This window comes from Gobio gobio (genome assembly GCF_949357685.1).
Source record: "Gobio gobio genome assembly, chromosome: 25".
In the NCBI taxonomy this organism is placed as follows: domain Eukaryota; kingdom Metazoa; phylum Chordata; class Actinopteri; order Cypriniformes; family Gobionidae; genus Gobio; species Gobio gobio.
The window spans coordinates 19,051,727-19,066,873 of record NC_137121.1 but is presented as its reverse complement, the minus strand read 5'-3'; the positions used below and the strand labels follow the sequence as shown (position 1 = coordinate 19,066,873).

The 15,147-nt window shown below is 38.1% G+C and overlaps 1 protein-coding gene across 7 annotated transcripts in view; it reads right to left on the bottom strand.

Moving 5' to 3' along the window:
* The window catches only part of ppip5k1b (diphosphoinositol pentakisphosphate kinase 1b), a 51,973-nt gene extending 37,574 nt beyond the window's left edge, over positions 1–14,399 (bottom strand). For all 7 annotated transcript variants that reach the window (XM_079809450.1, XM_079809454.1, XM_079809451.1 and 4 more), the window contains exons 1-12: positions 14,265–14,399; positions 7,134–7,535; positions 6,842–7,034; positions 5,977–6,067; positions 5,802–5,887; positions 4,171–4,325; positions 4,002–4,103; positions 3,767–3,928; positions 3,547–3,668; positions 809–910; positions 571–657; positions 131–206 (exon numbers count right to left, since the gene is read on the bottom strand). In XM_079809450.1, the coding sequence (XP_079665576.1) occupies positions 131–206; positions 571–657; positions 809–910; positions 3,547–3,668; positions 3,767–3,928; positions 4,002–4,103; positions 4,171–4,325; positions 5,802–5,887; positions 5,977–6,067; positions 6,842–7,034; positions 7,134–7,280 (1,323 nt within the window). In that variant the 5' untranslated portion in view covers positions 7,281–7,535; positions 14,265–14,399. The remainder of the gene's footprint in view (positions 1–130; positions 207–570; positions 658–808; positions 911–3,546; positions 3,669–3,766; positions 3,929–4,001; positions 4,104–4,170; positions 4,326–5,801; positions 5,888–5,976; positions 6,068–6,841; positions 7,035–7,133; positions 7,536–14,264) is intronic.
* Between the last annotated feature and the right edge of the window lie 748 nt (positions 14,400–15,147).

Here is a 15,147-nt window from a genome sequence, read left to right as displayed (position 1 = left end):
CTGTTTGACCTTCCACCCTGTGCTGCAAATTCCAGGCCTTATACAAAATAAATCTTTAGGCTGCAGGCACAAACACAGAGTCAATTTTTTGTAGCACTTGTGTAGATCACTTGTTTCAAAACAGACCCACCTGGAGCTGTTTTGGTTTCTTCAGCTTGAGTTTTCCGGTCTTATAGCCACCGTATTTCTCAAACAAATCAAAAAACCTAAAAAGAAGTGGAATCGGTCATAACCAGAAATAAAATACTTCAAATCATAGATATATCTTTGGCCCATTCACACCAAGGACGATAACTATAATGATAACAATAAAGGTATTTTTTTGTATGATTAAAAACATCGACAGCCAATCAGAATCCATCATGATTTAAAGACCATGAGTATTTAAAGCGGCACACCACAAAAGAAAATTGAAAAAATATTATAATAAACAGAACGTTATTGGGGGTGGATGCTAATATAGTTATAATTATAGTTCATGGTGTGAACAGGCCTTTAGGCACTCAGAACAAGAGTGTCAACTGTATTTACTTGTAGTGTGAAAGCAGCCTATTAGAATCTGTCACTTACAGGGCATTCCTGACCTCCATCTTCATCTTCTGCTTGGGCGTACGGTCACCATGACGAATTACAGCAATAACACAACGAAGCTCCATCCTTCAGACAAGAGATGACAAGTCCCGTTTCAAAAACATCTACACTCACATTAAGCGTATGAGTTTACCTAATTGGTTTTAATAATCCAGACTCCACAATAAAAAGCTATGGGAAAGAGAAATATATCCTTAGAATAAGAGTGGTAACTCACATGGTTCCTGAGGTAGTCGGGACAATAGGGATGTCCTCTGCTTCCATGGGGATGGACCAGGGAATGTGGAACTGAGGAGCCAGCTCTCGCATCACCATGTTCCTGAGGGAAATGCGTCAAATATGAGCTAAAATAACCAGAAATTATCTTATAAGATAAGAATGAGTACATCTCAGCAGAACAACGACACTATTCCCTTCTTTAGAGCTGCTTATAGATGAATTAAGCTCATTTCATCACTATTATTGAACTAGACTGAATCAACACTGATTTGAGCTGCTGACAGAGTTTGCTACATAAATATTGAATTTTGCAACATTCACATTGTTATTGAAGTAAACTGAATCAACATTGAACTAAATTAAGCTGAAAAATAGATAGTTTCAGCCCACAGTTATCATTTTCACATCCAGTGCATTGTTTAAAGGGTCACTTCAGTGATTTAGCATTAAGCTTTGTATCAGTAGAAACCCGGTAGTATATTCAAATGATGGTACTTTCCCCCCTCATATGCCCCTGAGATGAGAGAATTATGCATTTTATTTCTGGAAAAAATCCTCAGATGACGCAAATATTGTCATTTTGCGTCATTGGAGGATTTTTTGGCCAGAGGCTAAAGACTACAGCCACTAGATGGAGCTGTTCCGCATGTTATCAACCCGCCCACAGGGGAGAGATCTCACGCACAGAATGTAAGACACGGACGGCCGCACGGACATTCATAACGGAGCGATGCAGAGCAAAGTGAGTGTTTCAACTTTTCAATGAATTCCTGTGATAGTTTAGCTTCCATATGCGATCTGAAAACGTGCCAGACTGGCGCTTAACGTTACCTCAGCTCTGCTCAGCTCTTCGTGATGACTGAAATCTGACACTGCTGCGTCTGTGCCGTGACTTTCGTTCGGCTCACTCACACTTTATTGAAAAGACACGTTCAGTTTTTAATTGTAGTGTCTATTCTCTAACTGAACGAAATTATTGTATTACTATGAAGATCAAAATGACGGTGTACGGAGTGGCCTCGTAGGGCAGCGAAGCAAGTGCATTCTGGGAGTTGTTGTCTTTCATCCACATGAGACAAAAATAAATTTTCTGTCTTTTCTCAGTCTAGAAGGCACCAAATTCAACATTTCTACAACATAAATGACCCAGTTTAAATACACATTCATCTTCCCAGCGCTGAAGTACCCCTTTATATAGCAAATGTACTCATGCCCATGTATTTGCCCATGGGCATGCTGATCTGAAAATGAGGTGTGTTCAGGCGCATTGTTGGCACGTTGCTATTTTGACGCAACTGAAAACGACCATGCCACTGACCAACAAAAACCTAGTCTAAAGTCAGTAGCGCAGTATTTTTTGTTATTTAAAGGGCACATTAGTAATATGCGCCCATAGGCAGGTGCACAGTGCGCGTACACTCGTAACGTAAATCTAATTTCTAGTCTTCTCCAACAGATGTCACCCATTTGCCTTGCGCGATGTTATAAAGGAGCGAGAGGCGCGTCTGTTATTCATTCATTCATTCATTCATTCATGGCTTCCGGTGCGTTGTTGCTGTTTGTAATGCTGAAGTAAAATGCTGTAGTAATACTACAAATCTGCAGAACCATTTGATGAGACCTCACCCAGACGAAGCTTGTCGTGTACTGAAAATTGCTTAAAAAAAATCATCCAATATCCTTTTTATGTTTTAGAATAGATATATCAAAATATCCATAAAAACTAAATTGTATAAAATACTTCTCAGATAAATTTTTTAGAATAAAGTTGCATCGAAATTGTATTGTATTTAACATAATTGTATGCATTTGAAATATAGAGATGGGTTCTATTTTAATGTACTTATACCTAAAATAAAAAGAGTTTAATATACAGTTTTGTGACTCTTTTTAATTACTTCACTGTTCTTTTTATAAATACCTATAGTATTTGTATTAAATCTATATTCATTGAGTTGAATTGAGAATCGAAATCGAAAATCGAATCTTTTTGAGAGCTTGTGAATCAATACCCAGCCTAACTTATTACACACACACAGGGATACGCAGCAGCACACAAACATTTTTAAATATTAAAAATAAAAGGATTCCCCTAAGGAGAAACATTCAGTCTTTCCGCTGGCATTCTGCGATGTAAACAGCGAATCCGCTATGGCACGAGCGCAACTTGCTTTTAAATGGAATGGTAGATGAGACTCTGGTTGGTTTATTGCATGGTTACGCCCAAAACACACCCATGACTCATCAAGAGACTAGGTCCAACCCTTTTAGACCATGCGCATGGCGCACAGACCCTTTTTTCAGTCGTTAAACTAGCAAAAGTGGATTCGGACATGCCCTAAGTGCACCTGCTCCATGCACTTCAGACCATGCGCTCAGATCGTTAAAATAAGGCCCCTAGCCGCCAAGTATTTAGCTGGTTTAGTTGTCAGCTGAAAAGTGCCCAAAACCACTCCAAATCCAGTCAACAGACCAGCCATACCATGCTTGGAGACCAGCAAACATGTTTAGACTGTTTTAAGGATGCATGGATGCCTTTTAAATTCAAAGATTAGTTCAGAAAAGAACTGAAACAGAGTGTTTGTTTGTTTGTTTGATGATCATGTGTTGACTTTCAAAGAAAAGGCAAAAGTGTTTGATATTGTGCGGTTATATAATTGGGAAATGTAAAGATTGCATGACAAGGAGATTTTTATGTTACCACAGACAAGAAAACAGCAACAGGGCTTCACCTACCCCAAAACTTTGGCACAATCATCATAGTACTTCATGGAGTTCTTTACAAAGCTGAAGCCATTAACGTCACAAACAAAAGAGTGGCCATTTGCTCGAAGTAGGTCAAAACCACACACTGTTTGCTGGGTTGGAAAGAGGTTATGAGACAAAAAACTCATTCTTTATTATTCTTAACCTTTAGCTACTTGACAAAACACTGTTTTTCTTTTGTGAGGCTTACCTTAAAAGCAAGACACACTTTTCTGGCCACAAGCTTCTCCATTGCGGTTAGCATCACAGGATAGCGGATCTCCTTCCCCTCACTGTCCCTCTCTACTTTCCCATCCAGAGCAGGAGACTTACGGGCCTCAGCGTGAGCATAATCAGGCCCTACTGTGTAAACCTACAACATCCATCAAGAATTAACAAACTATCCGACCACCAAATTTGTGTTTAGACAAAAGATACATAGATACCTTAACATCTGTGCCATCTGTGGGCATGAACTCCTCGTAGATGTAAGATCCAGTCTTACGAACAGTACTTTCAGGAGAATACACACTGCTCCGACTGCCAATCTACAGGAGACAGTATGAGCTCCAGACCAAACAAATCTAAAGTTATCAAAAGTTAGCAGTTTCGTACCTTTCTAAAGAGACGCTGGCTGCCCCCACCGGCCGAGGTTGGGTAATAGATGTAGACATTGTGGTCCTCGGCGGAGACGGGCTTCTCCACAAAAGGTTTATGAAACACTTCCCCGTTCACTTCCACATGGTCCTCGCCCTCCACAAGGTTACACTCTGATGTCGCAAAGTCAAAATGTCACAATCTTTCGCAATACAAAGAGTATTTATGTATACACTATGAGGAACTTACAAGACAAAGACAGCATGCAGGTTTTGAACAACATGACGGTGGATATATTAGAGCTGCAGAATTTGTGGGGGTAAATCTAAACACCATTTTTCTGATAAAAATGGCAATTGCGATTTCAAAAAAAGTCTTCTTTTTTTAAAGTTCCAGGTTTGTTGTGCACAATTCGGATATTCACAAAAAATATTTTATTTTATATTCAAAAACTATAATAATTTAAAATGTACAATATAAATATTTATGGCACTTATGCTGCGTTCACACCAAACGCGAATAGAGCATCAAAATCGCATCTACCACGTCTAGTTGGACGCTTGAACATTTTGAATCCATTCGCGCGTACACAGCGAATTGGACGCGTGTATAAATTGAGCGTTTGAAGCGAAATAGACGTGCGTTCAATGCGCTCCAGGAGAAATATGTCATAAAACACCACTCTGCCTCTTTTCATTTTCATTAAAAAATATACATTAAGCATTAATAGCCACACAAATGTGGTCCAGGCAACTCCTACATTATCCTCACTGCATGTATTTTTAAATATCCTTAAAAAATAAAGTTATGAAACTTCTCTTTGCCCTCAGTCAAAACGATTAGGCAGACAACAAATGATAGATTCATGACACCAAAGATCGCCCGTTGGATCCACACAAGACGAACCACTCCAGGATCCTGCGGCAAACGTCAGAAGAACTAGCCGAGGAAAGGCTGTATTCGGCGGGGTTAATGAGCGCTGAATGCCCGGTGATCGCCTGGATCTCACAACTCCAAAAACACAAGAATATTTTTTTTTAAAATAGGTGCTCTCGTTATAAATAAACCACAGATTTGAACTTTAAACAACTACATTCTCACCTGAAAAAGTCTTAAAACCTCATTTTGTGACACAATAGTAGTATTTTTAAATTATGCAGGGTTTCTCATTACGTCATAGCAGCAATCAGGCTCCTGATTGGTTAACACGGCGCAAATTGACGGCAAAGTTAAAATTTTTCAACTCAGGCGTCAGACACGAATTCGCTTCAAACACGTGAATGCACAAAAAGCACCACTCGCGCAAGATGCTCAATTCACGCCCAATTCGCATCATTCGCGCGAACAGGATGCGTGAATGAGGCGGAATCGCGTCCATCGCGCCACGCGAAGGGTGTCTATCGCGCCGCAGGACCTCCAGACACGCGTCAATGTGCCTTTCTATTTACTTAACATTGAAATCACTCGCTCCTGACGCTCTATTCGCTTTTGATGTGAACGCAGCATTAAACGTTAAAAATAAAGTGTTCATTTTCACTAAATCAAGAGCTGCTTGTTTTTAAATTAACAGTGCTGCGCTTCACTATAAAACATGCAGCGTCACACACATACATTTCTTCAAAACTATGACCAAAGTAAATAACCTTTACCCTCTGGTCTGTCGGGGTCCCTGTTCAACACTGCATAGCGTGGAAGGTCAATGCCCTCTTCCTGTAGAATCCTGTAAACTTCCCTCCTAAAGCCATGAGCATAGAGTTATGTCTTAATCAACTCTCCAAACAGGGTTTGCTTGTCAAGATAATTTTAGAAGAAGATTTACCACACCTGTCTTGAATGTAATACTGCATGTTGAGGTCGTTGATAAGGACGGGGTTTCTTAGTTTGGCATAACCCACTGCTTTATCAAGGGGAAATCCTTCAAGATGAGAAATAAAAATGTATTCATTCACATTATTGAACGCTAAAAGCTTGGGGCAGTAAGATGTTTTTGTCTCTTATTATGTTTGCTCACTAAGGTTGCATTTTTTTATCAAATTGCAGTGAAAACAGTATTATTGTGGAACATTATTACAATTTAAAAATTTATTAAAAAGTTTGTAGGCGTGTGAAAGCCTAGCCAGAAAGTTTGAAGTAGTTTTAACAGCTTTAAGTTTGACATAGTTTTACGTTTTAGTTTAGTAGTTTTGAAAGCAAGACTTTTAGACAGACAGAGACAGACAGCTTAATTATTATTATAAATTTTAAAAACTTTGTGGAAAAGTATAGACATTTTTGCAGGATTTTTGTTGGCTGAACAACAGTTTATTTGAAACAGAAATCTTTTTTTTCCCCTTTAAAATGTGTTTACATTGTGTCAATCAATGTAATGCATCCTTGCATAATAAATGTATTAATTTAAAAAAAAGAGGGAAAAAAAAATCTAGCTGACCCCAAACTTTTCAAACTAAATTATGCAGTTAACGGTTGTGCCATAATTTCACTTCCATCATTTGACAAATTGACACACAAACCAACTCTAAAAGCCAGAGCTCAAAGAGTTTCCAAACGGTAAAAGTGACTTCATGATGCACTCATCTTATAAACACAATCATTGTGACATGTTTTGAAAGCAGCATTAATAATACTGAGACAATATCAAGACTGCAAGCCTAGTGGAACTGCATGTAAAACTGTGTGTGATGTCAGATACCTTTGGAATGGAAGGAAATGAGGCAGTCACACAACGGCCACTTCTCCACCGGTTCATGGAGTATAACCTCCTCTGGAAAAATGACCACAGTGATGTACTCAAATTTACAGAGCCTCTCCATAATCTCAGTCATCGGTTTGGATTTTGATTTCTTCATCATGGAGCAGATCCCCACCACAATCTGACGCTCTGACTAATAGAAGCAGACATCACATGATCATCACTTATGACATTTTCAACAATGCTTATATCCATTAAAAGGAATTTCATGGATCCCTGAGCAATTCCGTACCTGGTCCTCCTCCTCATCCTCCCCGTAAGAACCTGAGATGTTCCTCATGTCTTTGTCGTCCAGTTGTCTGCTTTCACCACCCTCATTTCCAACCAGGAACCGGGGGAGCCCGCTGTTGTACATCCCCTGTCCGCTTGACTGCGACATTTCTGTCGAGTCTCTGTCAAACAGTCAAATTCCCAGCACACCATCTTGTGCTGAAGCTCAGTGGTGGAAACATTAGATAGATGAGGTGCGTAATTCAGTTGGGTGAGGCTCCAGAAGTGACTTCAATGCTCAGGTTGACTTAGCAAACGATGGTGTGTTTAATCCTTACAGATTTGGTGTCATCCTTTCTAAAACCAGGAATATTTTGAATTTATGTAGATTGATTTCTCTCACGAAATCTCTTCCTGTTCTTACCTGCAATAAAGTAAGATCCCACACAATATAAGTTAATATATTTATGCACAACTGTTCAAAAAATTGAGTCAGCAAGTTTTATACAATACAGTTATAATGTTATAAAATATATTTTTCAAATAAATGCTGTTCTTTTGAACTTTCTATAAGCTGTTGTGGCCGTAGGTGTACTATTTTTTTCTTGGTTCTTCAATGGCCCGTTGTCAATTATTCCAAAACAGTACTGTTTGTACTGTATTTTTGATCAAGTAAATGCAGCCAAATAAATTCAATACTTTCACAGCAATCATTAGTCTAGGTTAGTGCATTGTTCATATTCATTTATAATACATTCAACAAATGTTAATTATACATTTAATTCAACTTGATATATTCAGAAATTAATTTTTTAATTAATATAATGCAAAAAAAACAATTATTTTCTTTTATTTCATGTTAACTATTGCATTATGTTAACATATGTAGCCTTATTCTAAAGTATTACCACAAGTGTTATCACATTTCTAAAATAACATTTAAAAGAGTAGTAAAACAATGGCCAGTTTCACAAACAAGGCTTAGCTTAAGCCAGGATTAAACTTTGGTTCAATTAGGACATTTAAGTAGTTTTTATAAACGTGCCATTCGGGAAAAAAACATTACTGTAGTGCATCTTGAGACAAAACAAGTAGCTTTCAGTCAAGACAACTCAAACTTTCATTTTAGTCTGAGTCTCTGAGACTATAAACTTAGTGAGAAAGTGAAGTGACGTGTGGCCAAGTATGGTGACCCATAATTGGAATTTGTGCTCTGCATTTAACCCATCCAAGTGCACACACACACACAGTAGTGAACACACACACACCGTGAACACACACCCGGAGCAGTGGGCAGCCATATTGCTGCGGCGCCCAGGGAGCAGTTGGGGGTTCGTGCCTTGTTCAAGCGTCTCACCTCAGTCGTGGTATTGAGGGTGGAGGAGAGCACTGGTTATTCACTCCCCCCACCGACAATTCTTGCCGAACTCTTCCGGTTACAAGGCCGACTCTCTAACCATTAGGCCACAACTGCCCCACTTAAAGGGATAGTTCACCCAAAAATAAAAATTACCCCATGATTTACTCACCCTCAAGCCATCCTAGGTGTATATGACATTCTTCTTTCAAACGAATACAATCGGAATTATATATTAAAAAATGCCCTGGCTAATCCAAGCTTTATAATGGCAGTGAATGGCAGTCCAAAATTTGAAGCCCAAAAAAAGTGCATCCATCCATTATAAAAAAGTGCTCCACACGACCCCGGGGGTTTAATAAAGGCCTTCTGAAGCGAATCGATGGGTTTGTGTAACAAAATATCCATATTTAACACGTTATAAAGTAAAATATCTAGCTTCTGCCAGACCGCCTTCCATATTCAACTTACAAAAATGGCGTAACATATGTCAGACGTAGCGTAATCACTACAAACTGTGAGAGGCACACTTTCTTCATAAATTAAATACGGAAGGCTAGGGCAGTACGATTTATCGAAAAATAATCGAAACCGAAATTCAGAACCTTTAACCAACGTATTTTTCCCATGTCGGTTATTTCGGTTTTAGTCACGTGACTTCGCCCCGTCAGTCACATCAAGTGCAGTTTGCAGGCACACAGAGAGATGCAGGAGCAGTTATCTGTGTTTATAGATGCCCAGAATAACTATAGTAACTGCATGTTTTACACAGTTATACAGGTAAGTTAATTGCCATTCTTATAGCCTACGCGATGCCACACACACACACACACGGTACGCGCAAGCCCCGAAGCCAGATCGCTTTCAGTTTCTTCCTCAGAAAGTTTGTCAAGTAAATGCGTTTAAGCTTGCCAGTTTGAACATTTAAAGCGATTGTTAACTATTCAAAAATAACAATACGGAAAACTTAACCGTTCAGTCCTCAGCTTTTTTCTGTGACACACAGAGCCGTGTTGCGTCGCGTCTCTGACAACGTGCGCGCGCCCTGAAGGCAGACCACTTTCACCTGCGTCCTCACAAAGCTTTGTCATTGGTAAGTAACTTATGTGTTTTAAGGCTGCCAGTTTGAACATTAAAGCGATTTTAGATGACACATCTGTATTAGACACAATCCATGTGTATTATGTTGAACTAATGCCTGATATATTGTAACAAATGAACACTCAGACAGAAGCTCGCACATCACGTGAAGATCGCGCGCAGAGAGCAGCGCAGAAACGCAGTGTCAACGCAGTCCTGTGAATAAAGTAAAGTCACCAAAGTAACTAAGAAACTCAACCGTTATAGCCTAGGCATATATTTTAATATATTTTAATACCTTTTGAAGTAAGTACAAACCACAGCTGCATAATGAATAGAGACGGTATGAGTAATTCACACACACAATCACTCTCTCATTAATGCATTCAAATAAATGTAATGAAGGCCTTCAAGTATTTTAGAATCACAAAGAAATGCAATTTTTCATTAGAAAAAAAAAATTCCACCTTTTAATAGTAGAAAATATTTACAGTAAAAACCTTATCAGGAACTTACTCAAAAACCTTAAGAGGGCAAAAAATGGAAAGGCAAAAAAAAAATTCGTTCATTAATTGTAATCGAGGTAAAATTTTCAATTAATCAAGGTTTTTATTTTTGGTCAAATCGTTACAGCCCTACGGAAGGCGGTGTCATATACACCTAGGATGGCTTGTAAACTATGGGATAATCTTCCATTTTGGGTGAACTATCCCTTTATGTCTTGTCTGTGAAACGGGGCATAGATGTTTTAAATTTTAATGTGACAAAAGTGAGTGCCACCAGAATGCTAGAAAGTCAATGCATTGTTATGTGGTTTCTAGAGTGTTATGGGTGATTTAAGGTTTTGCTAGTGTGATTTTAGGTATTGTTCTTGTCCCTAGTGCATGTGGAATAATAAGAGTAATGTTTGGCTTAGCAAGTGCCACTAATAATGCTAATAAAAATTCTACAGTAGTCTTACAGTTACACTTTCCAGCCTACAATTTCCAAAGCGATGCCACGCTTTCCAGTATGCTGACTGCAAGGGAAAGAATGCACTGTTGCATGCATATGCTGTTTCATATCATATTTCCATACCATGCTGGTACATGCCATGCTAGATATCGCTCTAAACAAACAGTGCACTCTAGTTCAATCCAAACTATCCTTGGGCTAGTGTTTACACAATGTATAACCTCCAATCAAGCCATCCAGATTAAATCAATGTGTTCCTCTGACATATTTTGCGGTTTGTGAGAATACTACAAACTTAAATAGCAAACACTTTGTGTGTGACTAAGGACCCAATAATAGCCACAGGCCCCTGGCAGAGGTGACTCTGGGGGAGGGGTGAAACTTGGATCGAATGCTGAGGTCTATGGCTTCCAAAGATAACTCATCACGCTGTGGACGTGTTGACAGGGAACATTAAGTTGAGACGAAGTCGTCTACAGTGACCCAGGGTCAGGCGAAACACACACAGAGATAAACAAACTCATAAATAAATGCTACTATCACTTACAGTTAAAAGTAACAAAGGAACCAGAGTCCAATATCCTTACAAGATAATAATAAGATATAAGCCTTTTGAAAGATTTTTGAACACCTTAAAGGGATAGTTCACCCAAAAATGAAAGCAGATCTCGACAGCCATTGACTACCAGAGTGGGGGAAAAATACTATCTGCTTGGTTACAAACATTCTTCCTAATATATTCCTTTGAGTTCAGCAGAAGAAAGAAAGTCATACAGGTTTGGAACAACTTGAGGGTGAGTAAATGATAACAATTTTCATTTTTGGGTGAACTATCCCTTTAACGTACACACCGTTGATCCGAAACCGAAACTATATAATAAATGCTTGCAAAAATATCTTTTGACACAGACCACACCCTTGGATAATGTCAAATGCATTTGACATTCCTGCCTTCTTGGGCTGTGCAATCTAGATTTTGTGTTTTGCAAACATGTCAAAATAATTAAGTGTTTAAGTGCATGTTGAATACCACATACTATGTAAACGTCTAGTATGTTTATACATTTTTCATCCTTAAGTGGACAGATTTCATTATGTTTACGTCTCTACAGTACAGCCTTGTTAAATGTGAAGTCATTTCTGGAATTGCAAAAAATACTTCTGAACATGCCTCTATCTGCTATTGGTCAGACAATCAGATAGCTCCACCCCCAAACATGTGTCATTGGTTGAGTTAATGTTGCTGTGTGGAGCTGTGGTCTGGAATTTTGGTGGCATTTACTGACTCTCGTCATTCCAAACCTACATGTATATAGAGAAAATAAATAAATAAATTATCCAATAAATGTCAATGGGGGCCAAACTAGAGATTAAACGGTATGAAAATGTAATTTTTCGATTATAATGACCAAAATTAACACTTTTTAAAATGTGCTGGAAATTTTAAAAAAGTACTGATACACAAACTGAAAAGTTTTACAATGAAAACCAACAAACAAATAAAATTGGCAGTAGTGGTAATACTAACCATCAGAAATTTTATTGTGGTTGGTTTATCATCAAACCGGTAACCGCTTCATCCCTAGCCCAAACTTATGTCCAAACCCCATTGACTTTCATTGTATGGACAAAAACTGTTTGATTTCCACAGAAGAAAAAGTCAAACAGGTTTGGAACACAATTACCATGACCATGACCATGACGAATAAATGCCGACTGAATTTTCATTTTGAGGTGAACTGTCCCTTTAGGCATCTGTTGTTTCCAAATCAGAGCAACTCTGTGCCAATTTCCATCTTACGTCATAGGAAACAAACCGGAGGCCAGAACATTTGGACATGCCAACACGATCCTATGATGAGGAATCTCACAGTCCAGTAGATGCTTGCAGAGAGAGCCAATGACCTTTGAGATCATATCCTGTAAATTGCTTTTATTATGACTGGGAAGATTGCCACTATTTAACAGGTTATGTCTGTCATAAATGATTTATCATTAAGATATAGAGGACAACAGCAGCACTGCAACAATCTTGCAATTGTATACCAACGGACTGAACGTGACGTGACTATATGATGTATTCATCTAATATACAAATCTTATTTGCCTGCGCAGGGGGTATTTAAAGTTAAAGTTATATCAAAGATTGATTGATTGATTGATTGATGTAAAAATATGAATGTTTAGCATTTTGGCTTTTCAATTTTTCAATATTTAGAAAATTTGTATTTATTTTGTATTACTTTATTTATTATTTAAAGGGATAGTTCACCCAAACATGAAAATTCTGTCAACATTTACCCTCACGTTGTTCCAAACCTGAATGAGTTTCTTTTTTCTGCTGAACACAAAAGAAGATATTTTGAAGAATGTTTGTAACCAAGCAGATAGAGCGACCATTTACTACCATAGTAGGGGGAAAAAATACTATGGTAGTCAATGGTTGCTCTATCTGCTTTATAATTTTTGGATGAACTATCCCTTTAAAGTCACTAATGTTTTGGTTTGCAAGTTCATTTTTGTTGACAATAATATGCCAAATGTCAAAGACTTCAGCAGACCAACCTGCATTTCTCAACATTTAGAAAATGTTTATTTATTTATTCATTTTTTTAACATGAATGTTTTGGTTTGCAATTTTGAAAATGTTAAAGACTTCAGCAGATCAAACGGCATTTCGAAAAATGTCTTATTTATTTAAAGTTATGAATGTTTAAGTTTGTTCTTCATGCAAATTAAGTGCAAGAATGTGCAGACATTAAAGTGAATGCTTTACTGTAATTATTAAAGAACGCACAATTATTAATAATGTAGTAAAATTGAGAAACAAGCAAATGAGCTTGCAATTGCAGAATTTGAAGAGTGCTAAATTGCCTAACTGGTCCAAAATGGTATATAATTAATTAGCAAGTTAACCATTACCAGTCTATAGTAAGAACGCTTGTTATGCTATTATACTACGAAATAAAATAAAAAATCTTAAACATGCTGGAGGTAGGATCAAACTAGAAACATCTGGCAAAGCAGGCCAGAAACAAAAAGAGCAATTTTTGGCATTATGTTTAATATCCTATCCTATATCACTCAGAAGAAAGAAAGTCATACAGGAAGCAATTCTCAGATTTGGATGAACTAGCCCTTTGAGTGTTTCTTTGGCCATTAACTGTATCTGGTAGCATTTTCAGGACACTTCAGTTTCACAGATATGCAACTGGCACATCCCGTACCAATCTCACACATTAACCACCATGAACAAGCATGCCATGTAAGCACAGCATGATCAACAGAGTGTGGAGAGGTTGATAGCTGCATTTTAACACCACCTTAAAAGTAGTCACAAGAGGCCTGGGAAAACAGAGCCCAAATGCCATGCTGGTGGTGGATGCATGAATGTATGTATAATGGACCAGTGAGAAAAAAAAAAGTCGCAGGACTCTGCACCACATAACTGACAGCTCATATGTATCCGTTTCTATGCAATAAAACATAATGACGAGTAAAAGGACAAGATATAAGACAAAAGTGAGTTATGGACACAAAATGAGTGATTATATTGGGCAAAACAAACTATGAACACAACATCCTCTCATCACATCCGGCGAATGGCAAGTCAAACAAATGTTGCAGCTCCATCACTCAACAGCCGACTTCATATATAAACTCACGCAGCAGACTATCTCTACAAACAAAAACTGTATATAGCATTAAACCATAAACAGAAACGACTGCGACGTGACATGGTCCATACTGAAGGATACTCACTTGTTTGAAAGAGGAACTCGGTGGCGGACAGTGTTTGACTTCCTCGTCTGGTGTCAGTGTAAAACTGGAGCTCCGCAGTGTGAATTTACCTTCAGAAAACATTTGACAAGCGCCGTCTCTCGTGCTCTGGGACACGGAAACTTCACACACATGACTGCCACCTACGGGACGGGCGAAACAATCGCTTTTGTAAAGCCTGACATAAAATAATGTAAAATAAGTATGAACTAACGTTACCAATCAGACGTCAGAAGACTTGCACTCTAAAAAGCAACTCAGGGGACCTATTACCACAACTTAAATAAATGCATGGTTGTCTTGATAACTTCAGAAATGAGGCAGTGGATTTCTAGTTCCCAGCATGCTTTGCATATAGGACTGGATAAGGAGAATAAATGTTGAAATTAAGCATTAATATATTTGTTTTTAGTGAAGGGAAAGACCTATTAGTGCTTAATGCTGTTATATTTGACATTTAAACGAGTTTCTGTAAGTTTTTGTGGTTACCATTGTGCTGAAGAATAGATAGGCTACATGAAGGTAAACACTGTTGACTAACATCGACTGTGCTAATGCCAGTGACAAATAATATCTTATTAGTTCAATAAATATACATGTTAAATAAGTTACATTAGCATGTAATATATGTTAGAGGTTGATTTGAATTGAAATAGGTTCATTGATTCCAGGGCTACAACTCTGATTGATGGAGGTTTTTTTTTTTGAGTAATCAACTTAAAAATATGGTTTTATGCTACAAATTATTGTGGGAGGGGACTGTCCAGCAATGAGTTTCAGGTGCGGGTGTCTAATCATATGACTAAGGAAGCATAAATAGTAGTTGCAGCAGCAGATGGTTAGATTGGTATGGTGTTGAAGTTGT